General features: G+C 65.2%; 1 protein-coding gene across 1 annotated transcript; it reads left to right on the top strand.

The window, feature by feature from the left end:
* Positions 1-4,125: 4,125 nt before the first annotated feature.
* Positions 4,126-8,859, top strand: C1QTNF12 (C1q and TNF related 12). The gene is made up of 8 exons (XM_042997349.1): positions 4,126-4,491; positions 6,780-6,896; positions 6,978-7,089; positions 7,181-7,332; positions 7,808-7,916; positions 8,123-8,213; positions 8,359-8,437; positions 8,679-8,859. The coding sequence occupies exons 1-8, from the start codon at positions 4,327-4,329 to the stop codon at positions 8,775-8,777; spliced, it is 924 nt and encodes a 307-aa protein (XP_042853283.1). The 5' UTR covers positions 4,126-4,326; the 3' UTR covers positions 8,778-8,859.
* The last annotated feature ends 5,041 nt before the right edge of the window (positions 8,860-13,900 follow it).

Genomic DNA, 13,900 nt, shown 5'->3' with positions numbered 1-13,900 from the left:
CTCTGCGTGCAATTCTTGGTCCAGTGGAGCCCTGGCTCACCAGGCAGGAGCAGTTCCCACAGCTGTGCCTGGCCAGAGGGCCCAGGGGCCTGGCCAGGGGGCCCAGGGGCTGGCCAAGGACGGCCACGGACGGGGGTCCAGGAGACGTGGGGGTTTGGCCTCAGCGTTTGAAACGTGTTTGCATTCTCTTGGAAAGAAGCAATCCTTCCTGGGAAAGTGGGTTCTTGTTTTGCTGAAGTTGAAATTCCACATCCGCTTGATGTCTGACCACAAGGTGGCGTCCTTTGTTCAAAGAGCCACCCTGTCCTCTGCGGTCTCTGCGGTCCCGAAGGCTGCTTTCACTTTACCACCCCCCCCCCCTTTCCTCCACACCTATGCCAGGCTGGGCTCCCCACTGCCACCTCCAGGTTCCTGGCTACTGCAGGGGTGACCTTTGGTACCCACAGGACATTTCCTCTGACCCCAGCAGCCCCATGGAGTTCTGCACCTGACAGGCTCCCCTCACACTTGGCCCAGATCTTGGGTGTACCCTGAAGACAGGCTCCTGTGTTCCTTTTCACAGCTGCTCCCTGTCCAGTGTGGGCTCTTCCCCTAGAAGACCACACGCAACTGGGCATCCAGAGGAGGTGAAGGCTGCCCCGGGAGGACTGGCCTGAGTTGCGGGCGGGGCTGGTGGGGTTAAGCAGGCTCCCTGGGTCGCTGATGTCTTCCGTTAAGCGCCTGCTTGATCGTTTCCCTTGCACGTTATTTGGAAGCATTGTGTCTGTGAGTCATGGGCTGAGGTGCTGTGATTTCACTCCAGAGGCCAGAGGGGGCTTCAGGTGCAGCCACGCACTTGTACATCTTCGACTTTGGGTTTTGATCAGTTTATTTAAAATTGCCCTATAATTTACCACTTGTGTGTATTTAACCCACTCGTGTGAAAAAAAATCTTTCATTATATCTTTGTTCCTAAATTTTGTGCCGTTTGAGTCTCTGTTGGCGGAAATGCAAGTCCGTCTCAGCCCGGTGCCAGGCTAGCCGCTAGCCCGTGGGCAGGCCAGCGGTTGGGCCTGTGAGGGGTGGGGGGGCTGGAGCTGCCGTATCTGCAGCTTGGTGGTGCCCCAGGAATAACCGCGGGCCCTGGTGGCAATGCTGCTGGGCCTGGGTCCCTGTGTGGGCGGCGCTGGGCAGTGGCGAGGCTCTGCTGTGCTGGATGCCGGGCCTTGCCCTCTGTCCACACCTGGCTCAAGGGTGCGTCTGTGGAGGTGGGCATCTGATCAAACACTTAGTGTTTCCTGAGGTTTTTGAGGAGGTAGATGGCTTAGCAAACATTTTACTCGACGCGGGTTATTTCTTTGCTGTATGTGAAATCTCAACTATCAAAAACCCTTTGTCAGTAGTAGAGGTAGATCCGTGCAGTACAGAGCCTTCACCAAGGGTCCAAGGCGGCGTGCTGTCTGAAGCGACCCGAGATAAAAGACGCACTTGGGCACCTGGCTGGCTCAGTCGGAAGAACGTGCGACTCTTAATCTCGGGGTTGTGAGTTTGAGTCCCACGTTGGGTGTAGAGATTGCTTAAAATAAATAAAAATTAAGAAACAAAGATGAACTTGTCCTGTGGGGCTACACGTGTTGCTCCCTCTCGGAGGAATCGCCGGCCCCTCGTTCTTGTGTGGGGTCCCCGGTGGAGGGCAGTTGGACCCCCTTAGGCCACCCATTGGACGTGTGCTTCCCCAGCTGGCCCGGCTGAACCCGAGTGTGAGCCGTGCTGTGAAGTCTCGGGATCCAGGGGGAGAAGCCCCCCCGAAAAACTGGTCCTGTATGGACGCCAGTGAAACAGTCCCGGAGGTGTGCCCTGTGGTCCCAGAGAAGGGCATACCCGACATTTATTTCTCCCCCGAGAAACTTCCCAGGCAGCCGACAGGTCTGGGCTGAGGCTGGAGCGGCCCTCCTGGTGCCAAGGGCATGACTTCAGGCAGCCCGTTGTAGGGACGGCACCCAGCATGTGGGCTGTGGCTGTGTGGCAGCTGGCCTGAGCCTCCCCTGTGCAGGCAGTTGATGTCTGCGGCGGTGAGGCGTGGACGCTGGAGAGCAGGGTCCCTGTGGTGGTTCCCGGCAGCTCCCGTGCTCACTGGGGGCGCTGGGCCCTGGGAGGACCCATGGGATGTGGGGGAGGGGGCACAGAAAGCAGAGAGCTGGTTCCCTGACACTGGACCCAAGTCTAAGGGGGCAGTGACCTCGTGCAGAGCATGACTTGGCTGAGACTGCTGGACCAGTGGGCCGAGGAAGTGGCTCCTGCTTCCTGCTTGTTCTCAAGGTGCCTAGGGATGGGAGCAGAGCTCATGGTTCAGGCATGGTTGGACCTGTCTGAGGCCCGTTGCCATGTGGCTCCCCCATCCTGCTTCAGAGGCCCTCTGCTGTTGGCCTGCCTTTAGGAGGACCGTGCCGGAGGCTGGTGCAGCTGGCAGTGTCCACACGGCAGCCAGAGACGGCGCATTGCCGATGGCACTCCAGTGACGCACTTTTGAGCCTCGAAGGATCAAACTGTCAGGATGCGGTTGATGGGAGCACAGGTACCCAGCCTGCAAAGGGGGGTCTGGCAGCTCAGGAGGAGTCTTCTTGGCTACCTTTCCTGACCCGGTGTTGGGTGCAGGGCACATCTGGGGTTCCACGGGGCAGGGCACAAGGGGATCTTCTGCAGTGCGGCGCCCCCCTCAGGACCCGGGCGTTGGGAGCTCACCAGCTGGACACCCAAGAGACCTGAGGCTCCCAGTCGTGAGCTCAGGGTTCACCAGAGCCGGCCTCTGTTGTCCCTGGAGGTGAGCGACCATCTCTGCCTGAGCCAGCAGAGGGGACGAATGACCCTGGGCGGACACTCCTCACACCTTCCCCACCAGGCTTGTCTCGGCGCCTCGGCATTCCTGGCAGACATCGGGAAGTTGAGGGGTGCCTGGAGGACTCCTCCACCAGGACCGGTGTGCCCCACCTTCCTCTAGGCCGGACTGCAAGCAGCAGCTCCTGCGGGGGCTATAGCCATGGCTCTGACCCGTCCTAGCCTCGGTCCCCACGCAGGCCCTCACCACGCGGCGAGTGAGTCTGTGCGGCTTGTTGGCTTGCGCTGGCCCTGGCGGACCCGTTGCCCGCGGCGTGCACCCTGGAGGTGGTTCGGGATGGGTCCCAGCTCTCCCCGGGGACCCGCCCACTGTTGCTCAGGTCCAGCTGAGGGGAGATCCCGAGCTCCCTCTCCTTGGGCGGACAGCTGTGGAGGGAACCGGCTCCTCTGGCGCCACACGGCCACCCAGGGGCTCACGCTTGTGCTGACCTCCAGGTTGGGGTGCAAAGGCCTGGGGACTCCGCTCCCTTTCCCCTGCTGGCTCAGGACCATCAGAAGCACAGAGGCCTGTTTGGGTGAGGGCAGCCCCTCAGGCAGTAAGGGTTGGCCTCGTGCCCCAAGAAGAGGAGGGGGCAGAAGGACGTTGGGGCGGCCGGGGCCACCCACCGTGCCTTTGCTCTGAGGTCAGTCAGTCCCTCCCCTCACTAGCCAGGCTCCGCGCTAGTGGAGGGCCAGCGCCCACTGCCGGGACAAGGCTGGGAGCCTCGTGGGTCAGCTGTCCTGCTTCCTGGGTCCCGCCTTTCTCAGGAGTGGGATCCGAGCCAGGCTTCGGGGCATCGCCGGGACCTTGGGGTAGGGGTTGCCGTGTAGAGGGCTTGGGGGGCCCGAGCGAGGTGGGTCATACGTAGGAAGGGCAGTTGGGGCTGTCGGTCCTGATGGAGGGCTCCCCTACCCTGGGCCACCACCCTGAAGGGGCTGGATGTGCGGTGTCGGGAGCTGAGCTGGGAGGCAGGTGGGGTGAATTCGTGTTAACAGTTTCCAGGGTGAGTTGGCCCTGGGGGGGGGGGAAGGGTGGGGGCTGTTTCCAAAGGCTCAGAGCGCCTGCGGGAGGCGCGGCCCCTGCTAACGCCCCGTCCACGCCCCCGGGCTGGCCTGGGAGCCCTCGGCGCCGGGACCAGCCGAGTGTGAGCCCTCCCCCTTGGAGCTTCGGGGAGGAGGGGAGGGTTTATTTGGCGGCGGCGCGGGCGGCCGGGGCGCCGCGCGTGAGGGGAGGCGGGCGCCGGCCCCAGCCTGAGGGAGCAGGAGCGAGTCTGCCGTCGTCGTGCCCGCCCCGCCGCTGCTCCAGCTCACCCTGTGTGCACATGCACCGGCAGCAGCCAGGCGCCTCCTGGGGCCGTGTCCCCGCACCGGGGCCCTGAGTGCGGCTGTGCTGCTGCCCCCATGAGCACACCGGGCTGTCCCCACCCGCAGCGCTGAGCCATCACCGAGGTCCGGAGCTGCGGGCTGGCCGCCATGCACTGGGCCCGGGCTGCCGCAGCCCTCCTCTGGCTGCAGCTTGTGCTCCTCGGGGGCATCGGGGCGCGGCGGGAGCCCAAGAGGCCACGGCAGCCCGGCCAGCGCACCGAGCACCCCACCGCCACCGCGTCCAACAGCGAGGGGCTGCCAGGCTCCCCCAAGGTACATGCGGGCCGGTTGCACGTGGGTGCGGGTGTGCACGCCACTTGTAGACTTCAGGGGGGCCCCGGCTCTGCAGGCCTCCCCATCCTGTCCCCACGAAGTGGGACTTTGGGCACGATTTGCAGCAGCTGCTATTGGGGCATCCATGGGGCCCCCCTGGCCCAGGGGAAGGGGCGGGGGAGGAGAGGGACTTCCCAGAGGGGTTACGGCGAACCCTTTGAAGCCCTAGGTTCCACGTGCTGCCGTTTGGTGTAACTGCTAATTCAGGAGTGGGTGGGGAGGAGTTCTAGACTCCTCGTTGGGAATCCAGGTCCCCCACAACTTGAGTGGCTGGAGAGGCCCAGGCTAGCCTGGACCCTGTGCTTCCTGGAGGTCCTTACCCTGATCGCTCGCTGCGTGGCCACCACCCGCTCCGGCCTCTGGCACAGGCTGTGTTCCTGGTTATTGCAGTCCCTCTGGCCCCAGTCTGGCCCTGGGTCCTCTCTGAGACAAAAGTTCCCCGCACCCACCTCAGCGCTGGTCCTCCACCTTTCCTGCTCCTTGTATCTCCAGAGGGGGTCTCGGAGCTGACTCCAGCAGGCCTGGTGGCTTTGTGCAGCTGCCCACCTGGGGGCCGCGGGACTGGGAAGGGAGAGGCCGTTGCTGGGACAGGTCCCCCACCCCCCAGCCCTCACGCCTTTGATCCTGGCCTCCAGCCTCCCAAGGGCGTCTCTGCGGCGGCCAGCCAGGCTGCTCTCAGCCCACGCGGCCCGTTGGAGCCCGGGGCCCCGTTTGCCAGACGGGCAGGCCGAGCCGGAGAAGAGTGGGCTACCCGCAGCTTCTGGGGCTGATTCCGGCCAGTCACCCAGGGGAAGGTGCTTAGTGGTCGTTCCCTGCCCTGCCTGGCACGAGTCGGCCTGGGGACAAACAGGAAAATCTCTATTCCCGGAGTGGTCTCCGTGGGTTGGGGGGGCTGCCATGGGACACGTGCCCTGGACAGACCTCCCCAGACACTGGAGCTCCTGCTCTTCTTGCTAGGGATGAGCTCATCTTCCACTTGTCCCCTGCTCCTGCAGCCCTTGGCCCCTAGACGCCACTGATGTACCGGTCTCTCAGGGCTCCTGGGTCCCTCAAGCGTGGCCAGGGTGGGTGGCAGCCAGGGGACCGGGCAGATACCAGATATGCGAGGAACCAGGACGTTCCAAAGTTTTTTTTGTTTTTTTTTAATCTTTTTAATGTTTATTTATTTTTGAGAGACAGAGACAGAGCATGAGTGGGGGAGGGACAGAGAGAGGGAGACACAGCATCCGAAGCAGGCTCCAGGCTCCGAGCTGTCAGCACAGAGCCCGACGCGGGGCTTGAATTCACGAACCGCGAGATCGTGACCTGAGCCGAAGTCGGACGTTCAACCGACTGAGCCCCCCAGGCGCTCCTGGACATTCTGAAGTTCTTGGTGTCCTTCTCTTCTCTGGGTGGGGCCCAGACCAGGGGTGGGAGGTGCCCTACCCTACCTGCCCTTCCCATCCCCCCCAGGATAGAGACTTGGCCTGGTCTATGGAGAGGAGGCCCTGGCTTTCCCAGGTCAGGAGGCGGCACCTGCCCCGGGCGCCTGGCTCTTGCTATGCTAGGGACTGAGGGCTGACTGCCGGCCTGGACCCCGGGTCAGGACTGCTCAGCTTGCCCTGCCTGGGTCAGCCTGAAGAGAGCGGCCAGGACTCTGCGAGCCCCATGGTGGTGGCTCTCTCCCAAACCTCGCTCCAACAGTGAGGTGGACTGGCCAGCTGTGGCCTGGGTCAGAGCCTGAACAGCAGGGCCGGCTGGGGGGCCAAGGCCACCAGCTCACACACTCATGTCCAACACAAAGCAAGGCCTGTGCCTGTCCTCCCCCTGGTTTCGCATGGTTCTGGGACTCTGGAGAAGCCCCACAGAGAACTCACTGCTCTTCACTGCTGCCCGCCTCAGCCAGGGCCAGGCCTCTGTTGGGACCTGTGGGGCTGGTCTTGTGTATACACAGGTGTGCCCATCTGCTTGGGAACAGGGTCCAGTGGGAGGGGACACGGTCGCTCTAATACAGAACCCAGACCACGGTGCCTGGATATCAGGCCCCGAGCCCTTGTCCTGTGTCTCATCTTGGTCTGGGTCCCCAGGGGTGGCCCGCGGTGCCCCGTTGCCACTTTTCTTGTGTGTACCCTGAGTCCTGCCCAAGGTGGCCTGGATCCTGAGGTTCCCCGATGTCCGCTGGGGGCAGTAGGGCAGGACTCATTAGGGCCCGGTGGCCAGCTCACTAGCCCTGTTCCCTGGCCCTGCAGCCGCCTGAGGCCTTGGGGCCTGAGTTCTCAGATGCCCACATGACATGGCTGAACTTTGTCCGGCGGCCAGATGATGGGGCCTCGAAGAGACGGTGCCGGGGCCGGGACAAGAAGTCGGTGAGCCCCGGGGTCTGAACCCAGGGCAGGGGTGGCTGTGGCTCCAACTAGGACCCTCACTTTGCTCCTGCCTCCCCGCAGCGAGGCCTCTCTGGCCCCCCAGGGCCTCCTGGGCCCCCTGGGCCCCCCGGCCCCCCCGGTGCAGCAGTCAACCAGGAGGCCCTGTTGCGAGAGTTTCAGGAGATGCTGAAAGGTGAGGCCCCTGTCCCTGACTCTTCCCGCCTGGGGCCCCGGGGGTGACCCCACACTGACCCCGAGGTGCTGCCTCACCCTTTTCCCCGCAGAGGCCACCGAGCGCCGGTTCTTGGGGCTGCTGAGCCCCTTGCTGCCTGAAGGGACAGGCAGGTGGCTGGTGGCTGAGGCCTTCCACTGTGGACTGAAGGGCCCTACAGTGGTGGACGAGAGGACACTGCTGGAGCTGCGTGGCTTCCAGGCTGTGAGTGGGCTCGGGGGCTCGGGGGGGCCCTGGTCCTCTTGGGGCATCTGCCGTAGGCCTTCCTCATGTACCAGCACGGGCCAGCGGGGTGCGTGGTGCTGGGTGGGCTCCCCACCACTGGGGGGACGGTGCTCACAGCCAGCCTGGGACAGCCACCCAGCACATAACATGCAGGGGGAGGTGACCTAGGTCAGGGTTAGCAGGTCTCGTGTGCCATGACTGGGTGGGATCCAAGGTGGCCGGGAGGCAGGGATACCTTTCCAGGTGGGGGCTCTTGAGGGTTCATCCATCCCTTGGGGCCTGGAGCCTGTGCCCAGGGGCCCAGAGGGGCATAGACACGTAGGTCACCCCCCACCTTGCCCACCTGGGGCCTGCTTGGGGTGGCGGCTGTTGGTCACAGGCGCCTCCCCCAGGCTGGATGTGCAAGATGAGGGCCCAGGCGCTGCAGCTGGCTGTTCACCTGCTATCCCTCCAGCCCACTGCCCAGGGCGCCTTCCTGCGGGGGTCCGGCTTGAGCCTGGCCTCGGGCCGGTTCACAGCCCCAGTGACCGCCATCTTCCAGTTTTCTGCCAGCCTGCACGTGGGTGAGTGGGGCCGGCCCCCAGACCTGGGTCCTTTGCTACAACCCCACCTCCCTGGGGGTCTCACGCAGGGCCACCCTCCCCCAGCCCTCAGCCGCTCCTGGGCCTACATCTGGCAGTGCGTCCCGAAGGCCCCCAGTCCCAGCCCCCCGCCCCTCTCTGCTCCGTCCTCCCTGAGGGCTGTGGCAGGCCAGGCCCTGTCTCCACAGACCACAGGGAGCCGCAGGGCAGGCCGCGGCTGCGGGCTCGGGACACAGTGCGGGCGCTCGTCTGCATCGAGTCCCTGTGTCATCGACACATGTGAGTGGGCCTTCCTAGGGGGCGCCCTGAGTGCTGGGCGGTCGCGGGGGGTGGTGCCCCAGTGTCGACCGCGCTGTGTGTGGGGGTGGGGTCCTGGCCCCGCAGTCAGCTGTGCCCTCACCCCTGTCCTGCGCGCCCTGTCCAGGTCCCTGGAGGCCATCTCGGGCCTGGAGAGCCGAGGCAGGGTCTTCACCATGCAAGTCCAGGGGCTGCTGCACCTGCAGGTGAGGCCGGGGCGGGGGGGCTGCACCGGGGGGGGGGCTCCGAGGCCCGGAGCATCGGCCAGATGACCCCTGGGGTGGGTGCAGGTGAGGCCGGGGTGGGGGGGGCTCCGAGGCCCGGAGCATCGGCCAGATGACCCCTGGGGTGGGTGCTGTGTGCTGGGGCTTGAGCTTCATCCCTCCATGCGCTCCCCCGGGCAGGCGGGTGTCGTGGGTGGTGACATCCACTGTGGGGTGTCTGCAGGCTGGACAGTACGCCTCCATCTTTGTGGACAACGGCTCTGGGACAGCCCTCACGATCCAGAGTGGCTCCAGCTTCTCCGGCCTGCTCCTGGGCACGTGAGGGCCAGACAGGGTCCCCCACCCGCCCCCCACTGTCCTCTGTAAAACCTCTGGTGACAGCAATAAAGAGCTCTTAGCCCTCCCTGTCGCCTGGTCACTGTGTAGTCATGGGGGTGGGGGGCGCAGGTGTGGCCCTGGAAGGACGTGTGGCCTCATGTCCGGCCTGGAGGCAGCGATCTGTGGACACGTGAAGGGCCGGGGGCCCAGACCCGTTCAGCACCAGAAGCTGGTCAGATGGTGGCCAGATGCCGCGTGCCGTGCCTGTCTGGGGTGCGGAGCGCGAGGTGGGGAGCCCTTGGGAGGGCCTTGTCCCGTGGGGCAGGTGCGGGGACCCCACGGGTGTGGGCCACACACAAGATTGCACGTGCGCGTGCAGGTCACCAAACCCCACACGTGAGCCCAGAGGGCGTTCCTGCCCACGCTGGGGTGCTGAGTGCGCCTGTGTTTGCGGGGCGGGGCCCAGGGTGGTCCAGGCCCAGGCCGGCAGGGCACCTCGCTGACCCCACTTCTCCTTGGTGGCTGCCGCATCAGGTGGGTGCAAACCCCAGGTGGGGCGGCCAAGGCCGTGCCCGCCCGTCCTGTGGGTTTGGGGCCCTCTACCCCTACCCCGTCTTGGCTCCAGCAAACCCAGACCAAAGAATGTAAATCGATCTTGGGATGTCTGGGCCTCCGCAGAGCTGCTGAGATACTATCTCTGGTTGGCACCTGGGTCCTCGGCAGGCGGCCCCACCTGGAGGGCTGAGGTGAGGCCCCTGACCCCTCCACAGAAGCCTGGGGGCCGGAGGTGGGGCTCGGATCCGCAGCAGCAGGGCCTGAAGCCCCATTTCCAAGGCTGAGCAGGGAAGGGCCTCTTTCACCCTGTAGACGGAGGGACGGGGCAGGTTGAGGTTGGAGCCCAAGGGCCGTTGTTCAGCTTCTCCCCCTGGGGACCCTGACCCCTGTGGGGGGGGGCATGGCGTGGGGGGGGGGCGCGGAGCATGGGAGGGACCCTCCCTGCAGCCTGCTGGGTAATGAGGCGGGAGAGCAGTGGTGCCAGACTGGCGCCAGCCCGTGCAGCCCAGGGTTTGGCCGATGACCCACCCCACCTCTCTCCCTGGTCGTCCCAGGCTGGCGTCAGGGGCTGGGGGGCTGAGTGGGGGGTGTCTCTGCTTCAGCTGCAGGCACCGGCCTGGTCTGAGTGGGGATACTCTGGTAGCTTGTGGGGGTGGGGCGTGGGTGCCCCTTCCTGGGGTCTCCAGTGAGAAGGTTGGGAGAGGGGGGGCACACAGGGGAGGCAGACGCTTGGGAGGACACAGCGTCCCCCACTTCCCATGACCGAGGTCCCGTACCAGGCTGGCCAAGCTTGGCTTGGCCATGGGCACCAGTTTATAGAGGGGTAACAGCCTGTGGGCTGACGGGGCTGCCCAGGGCACAGTGGGAGGGGACACTGAGGGATCGTGGCCAGCACCCAGCCAGACTCAGCCGGGCCCGGGGCCTCACTGCATCCAGGAGCTCTCCCGCAGGTCCTTCAACACCAGCCAGTCCCCCGCCCGGCCTGGTCCGGGAGGGGGCAGGTCTCACATACCCAGAGCTGCTCTGGGGACGGCGATGACAGAGATGGAGACCCAGACCCTGCAGAGAGTGACAGACAGGGGATGACAGATGAGAGGTGGGGACGCGAGGACAAGGACGAACCAGGCCAGCCCCTTGGAGCCCACAGGGGACAGGGGGCCAGGGCCAGGTTGTGGCGCCTGACTGCACCTGCCTCCCGGTCTGTCTGGTCTTTCCCCCTGTCTCTGCCACCCTAATCAGAGGTCATTAGCCACTTCGCTGCAGTCCCCCTGGAATGTGCTGCCTCCAGCTGAGCCTCCGTGGCTGAGGATGTGAGAGCAGAGGCGCGGGGGGCCGGGGTGGGCCGATATGACCGCCAATCAGCTTCGAGCACTGTGAGCGGGGGTGGTCACAGCGTTCAGGCCCCAGGCTCAGACAGGCCCCCAAGGACACAGGCTGGCCCCCCAGTGTGAGCAAGGGGCCAGTGCAGGGCGAGGCTCCCACAGGCATACCCTGGGCCCAGCTGCATCCTTTTCTCTCATCTCTCCTGCCTTCGGGAGCTCCCAGGTACAGCCCTCACAGACACAAAGGGAAGCAGTGTTCTGTCGAATGGAAAAGATCAAGGTTCTTAAGTAGCTGACTCTGGGACCTACTTCAGTGGAAGCTTGTTGCTGTATTGTCTTCAGCCCGAACTGTGGTGTTTGAAAAGCTCCCTGAGGCCTTGGGAAGGGTCTGGAGCCCCCTAAGTGGCCCTGGGTCCTTGCAGTGATACCCAGCCTGAGCAGGGTTCCCGGGAGTGGGAGAGCTTGGGAGATGGGGCCGTTTTCCTGGGCCTGGTCTCTTCTGGTTTCATAGCTGGGCTCTGGGGTGGCCTGAGCGTCTGGCTGGGCCACACAGCTCTGGAGAGCCTCGGGTTGACTGTTGACCCCAAGCCGTGCCCAGGAGCAGCGGGAAGTAATGGGCTGATTTCACTGACCTCTTTTAGGGCTCAGTCCCAGAACCTCCATCTGACCCTGGGGCTTGCCAGGGAGGGCTGTAGGCCCTGCTGTGCTAGGTAGGGGCCCCTGGGAGGGGGTATGCTTCCTCTGGCACCCCCCAGCCCTCCGCTGCCAGATCCCTGGTCTTGGGTCCATGGCCTGGTTGTAGGCCTTGGGGCCCTGGGGGTGGGGTGTCTCGGGGCTGGGTCATGGCCTGCCCCTCCAGTGCCCTCCATGTGCTGTGTTTGAGGGCAGACAGGAATGTGGGCATCTGGCTCAGGACAGCTGGAAAGTCCTCTTGGGGGCCAGGAGCGCCCACTAGCTTAGCAGCCAGGCCTCAACCTCGGTCCGTGGCAGGAGGCTGGAGGGGCAGGATGGGGGGGTCCTGGCTATGGGCGAGAAGGCTGCCCGTCCCCTCTGCCCGTGGTCCTCCTCTGAGAGGCCTGTGGGATGGGACAGGGTAGGGGTGAGGTTTCCAGAAGAGCACCCTCCCCACCAGCCTGGGCCCTGGAAGAAGTGTGGGCTTTAGGATACAGCCAGGACAGGCTGGCCCTTGGTGGCCAGGGCCCAGCTTTGGGCGTGACTTCCCCCCCTCGGGGCTGGACCTGGGGCTGGTGAGTGGGAGGGCTGTTCCAAGGGCGGCTGCTTGTCCTCCAAGCATACCTGGGAGGTTCTCACACCCCGTCGGGACGTCCCGACTCCTACGACCTGGGCCAGGGACTGAGAGTTGGCCTGGGGTGTGGGGGGGTCTGGGCGGGAGTGTCCGTGCTTCTCTCGGGGCTCCCTGTGCTGACTTGCTGTCCTCGTGGTGGCTGCGATCGTGTCTCTGGGCCAGTGGAGCTGCCCGGTGCTGCTGTGTGTGAGACGTGTGTGGGATGGAGTCTCTGTGTCTCCTCTGTCTCTGCCCTGGGACCAGGGCTTGTGTGCTGAGCTAGAATCACCAGGCCCCTGGGGAGCAAACACAGGGCAGGTGTCTGGGGCCCAGTGGCTGGAGCCCCTGGCCAGCCAGTCCCTGAGCTCGGGAACGGCCGTGCTCGGTCCTGGGCGTCAGGGAGGCCGGCTGGCGGGGCTGTGCGCGTGGTCACAAAGCCGCTGGACCCTGGGGTGGGGATGTGCTGCTGTCAGTCCTCGAGTTGGACTCTCCGTGACAGCTGGGGACTCTGGGTGCTGGGGGCAGGGGAGAGGGCTTCCTCACCCCCAAGGAGAAGCTCGCAGCGCACTGTCCTGGGACAGAAGCTCACTGGGATGGCGGGGGGTGGGGGTGTGCCTTGTCGCACCTGAGGCCTCCGATCCGAGGCCGCGCAGCCCTCTGCTGGGGAGCAGGGTGGGGCACTGCACCCCGGGGTCTTGCTCACTGGCCCGGCTTGAACGGTGCACTCGATGGGCTCTGAGTTCAGGCGGCTCCGAGCTCCGCACGACCTTAGGGCCCTGCCTCAGGGTCAGCCAGGAGCTGAGGCCTTCAGCATCTCAGGGTCTCCCCGAGCCCGGCCCCTGCAGCCACGTTAAGCGAGGCTGGGAAGCACGTCCGGATGTCGAGCCCGTGCCTGCTCCCGCCATCGGCACGTCTGCCCACTTGTGTCTGATGGTGTGCACAGGCGGGCCTGGCCTAGGGGTGGGGGTGTGGTGCTTGGGGACAAAAGGCCTTTGTTCGGGGGAGTTTGGGGTGCAGCCCCTGCCCCGGGGCAGTGACTCATGGGTTCCTCTGGTTGATAATGTCAGTTTTGTAACAGCCGGCAGGTCACACACACACCCGGGGCGGCCTCGAGGGTAGGAGGGACCCCCACCCGCACTCGCGGCCCCTCCAGGCTGCTCTGTTGGAACCTGGGTATGTGAGGGGGTGGCAGCGAGAGCAGGAGTGAACAGGAAGGGTGTCAGAGGGCCAAGCGAAACTCCAGTTGTGAAGTAAAGCATCTCCAGAAGCAGTCGCTCAGCCTTCCTGCAGCCCCTCGCCTGCCTCCTGGCCCCCTGCCGTAGCCCTGAATCCCTGCCCCCTGCCCCCCGCCCCCCCCCTCCGGGCCCCAGAAGCCCATCCGCAGGGGACCCTCACAGCAGCCTGCACCAGGGCCAGACCCAACAGACCCAAGGACGCAGTCTTCGGGACCTTCGCCGTGGGGTTGTCTGATCCTTCCTCTGGGGCCAGAGGGACAGGGTGGGAGCCTGCCTGGGGATATGCTCAGAGGGCCTGACGTGGTGACTCCTGTCGCGGGCTTGAGCCTGGCTCTGGCCATCCACCCGTCACTCCCTTTGAAGGATCGAGTGGGCGCCTGCGTCAGGGTGCCGGGCCCCTCGGGGGTTGGGCCTTTGAGATCCTCGGACACCGCTGGAGGTCGGGGGCAGGGGTTGGATCACCGGGCTGGGCCAGGCCCTGGGTGGTGGGAGGCAGGCTGCAGGTGAGGGTCCTCACCGGGTTTCCGTCCTGCTGGCTGCAGCCTGTGGTGTTTACTCTGGAAGACGGGCTAGTCCGTGGTCCGGGTTCTCCGTGGCCCCGGCTTCTCCCCGGCCTGTGAGCGCCACCACCAGCCGAGCTCTGCTTGGCGGGCCCTGCCACCCAGCCATCTGTGAACCCTGCTGGCTGGGAGAAGGGCCTCTGGGGCCATGTGCACAGGAAGTGCAGGCA

Source organism: Panthera tigris, chromosome C1 (genome assembly GCF_018350195.1).
Source record: "Panthera tigris isolate Pti1 chromosome C1, P.tigris_Pti1_mat1.1, whole genome shotgun sequence".
In the NCBI taxonomy this organism is placed as follows: domain Eukaryota; kingdom Metazoa; phylum Chordata; class Mammalia; order Carnivora; family Felidae; genus Panthera; species Panthera tigris.
This window is presented reverse-complemented; position numbering and strand designations above follow the sequence as displayed.

Coding starts and splice junctions, on each gene's coding strand:
- C1QTNF12 (XM_042997349.1), top strand. CDS start 4,327: ATGCACTGGGCCCGGGCTGCCGCAGCCCTCCTCTGGCTGCAGCTTGTG. Junction 6,897..6,977: donor GGGGCCGGGACAAGAAGTCG/GTGAGCCCCGGG, acceptor GCCTCCCCGCAG/CGAGGCCTCTCTGGCCCCCC. Junction 7,090..7,180: donor GTTTCAGGAGATGCTGAAAG/GTGAGGCCCCTG, acceptor TTTTCCCCGCAG/AGGCCACCGAGCGCCGGTTC.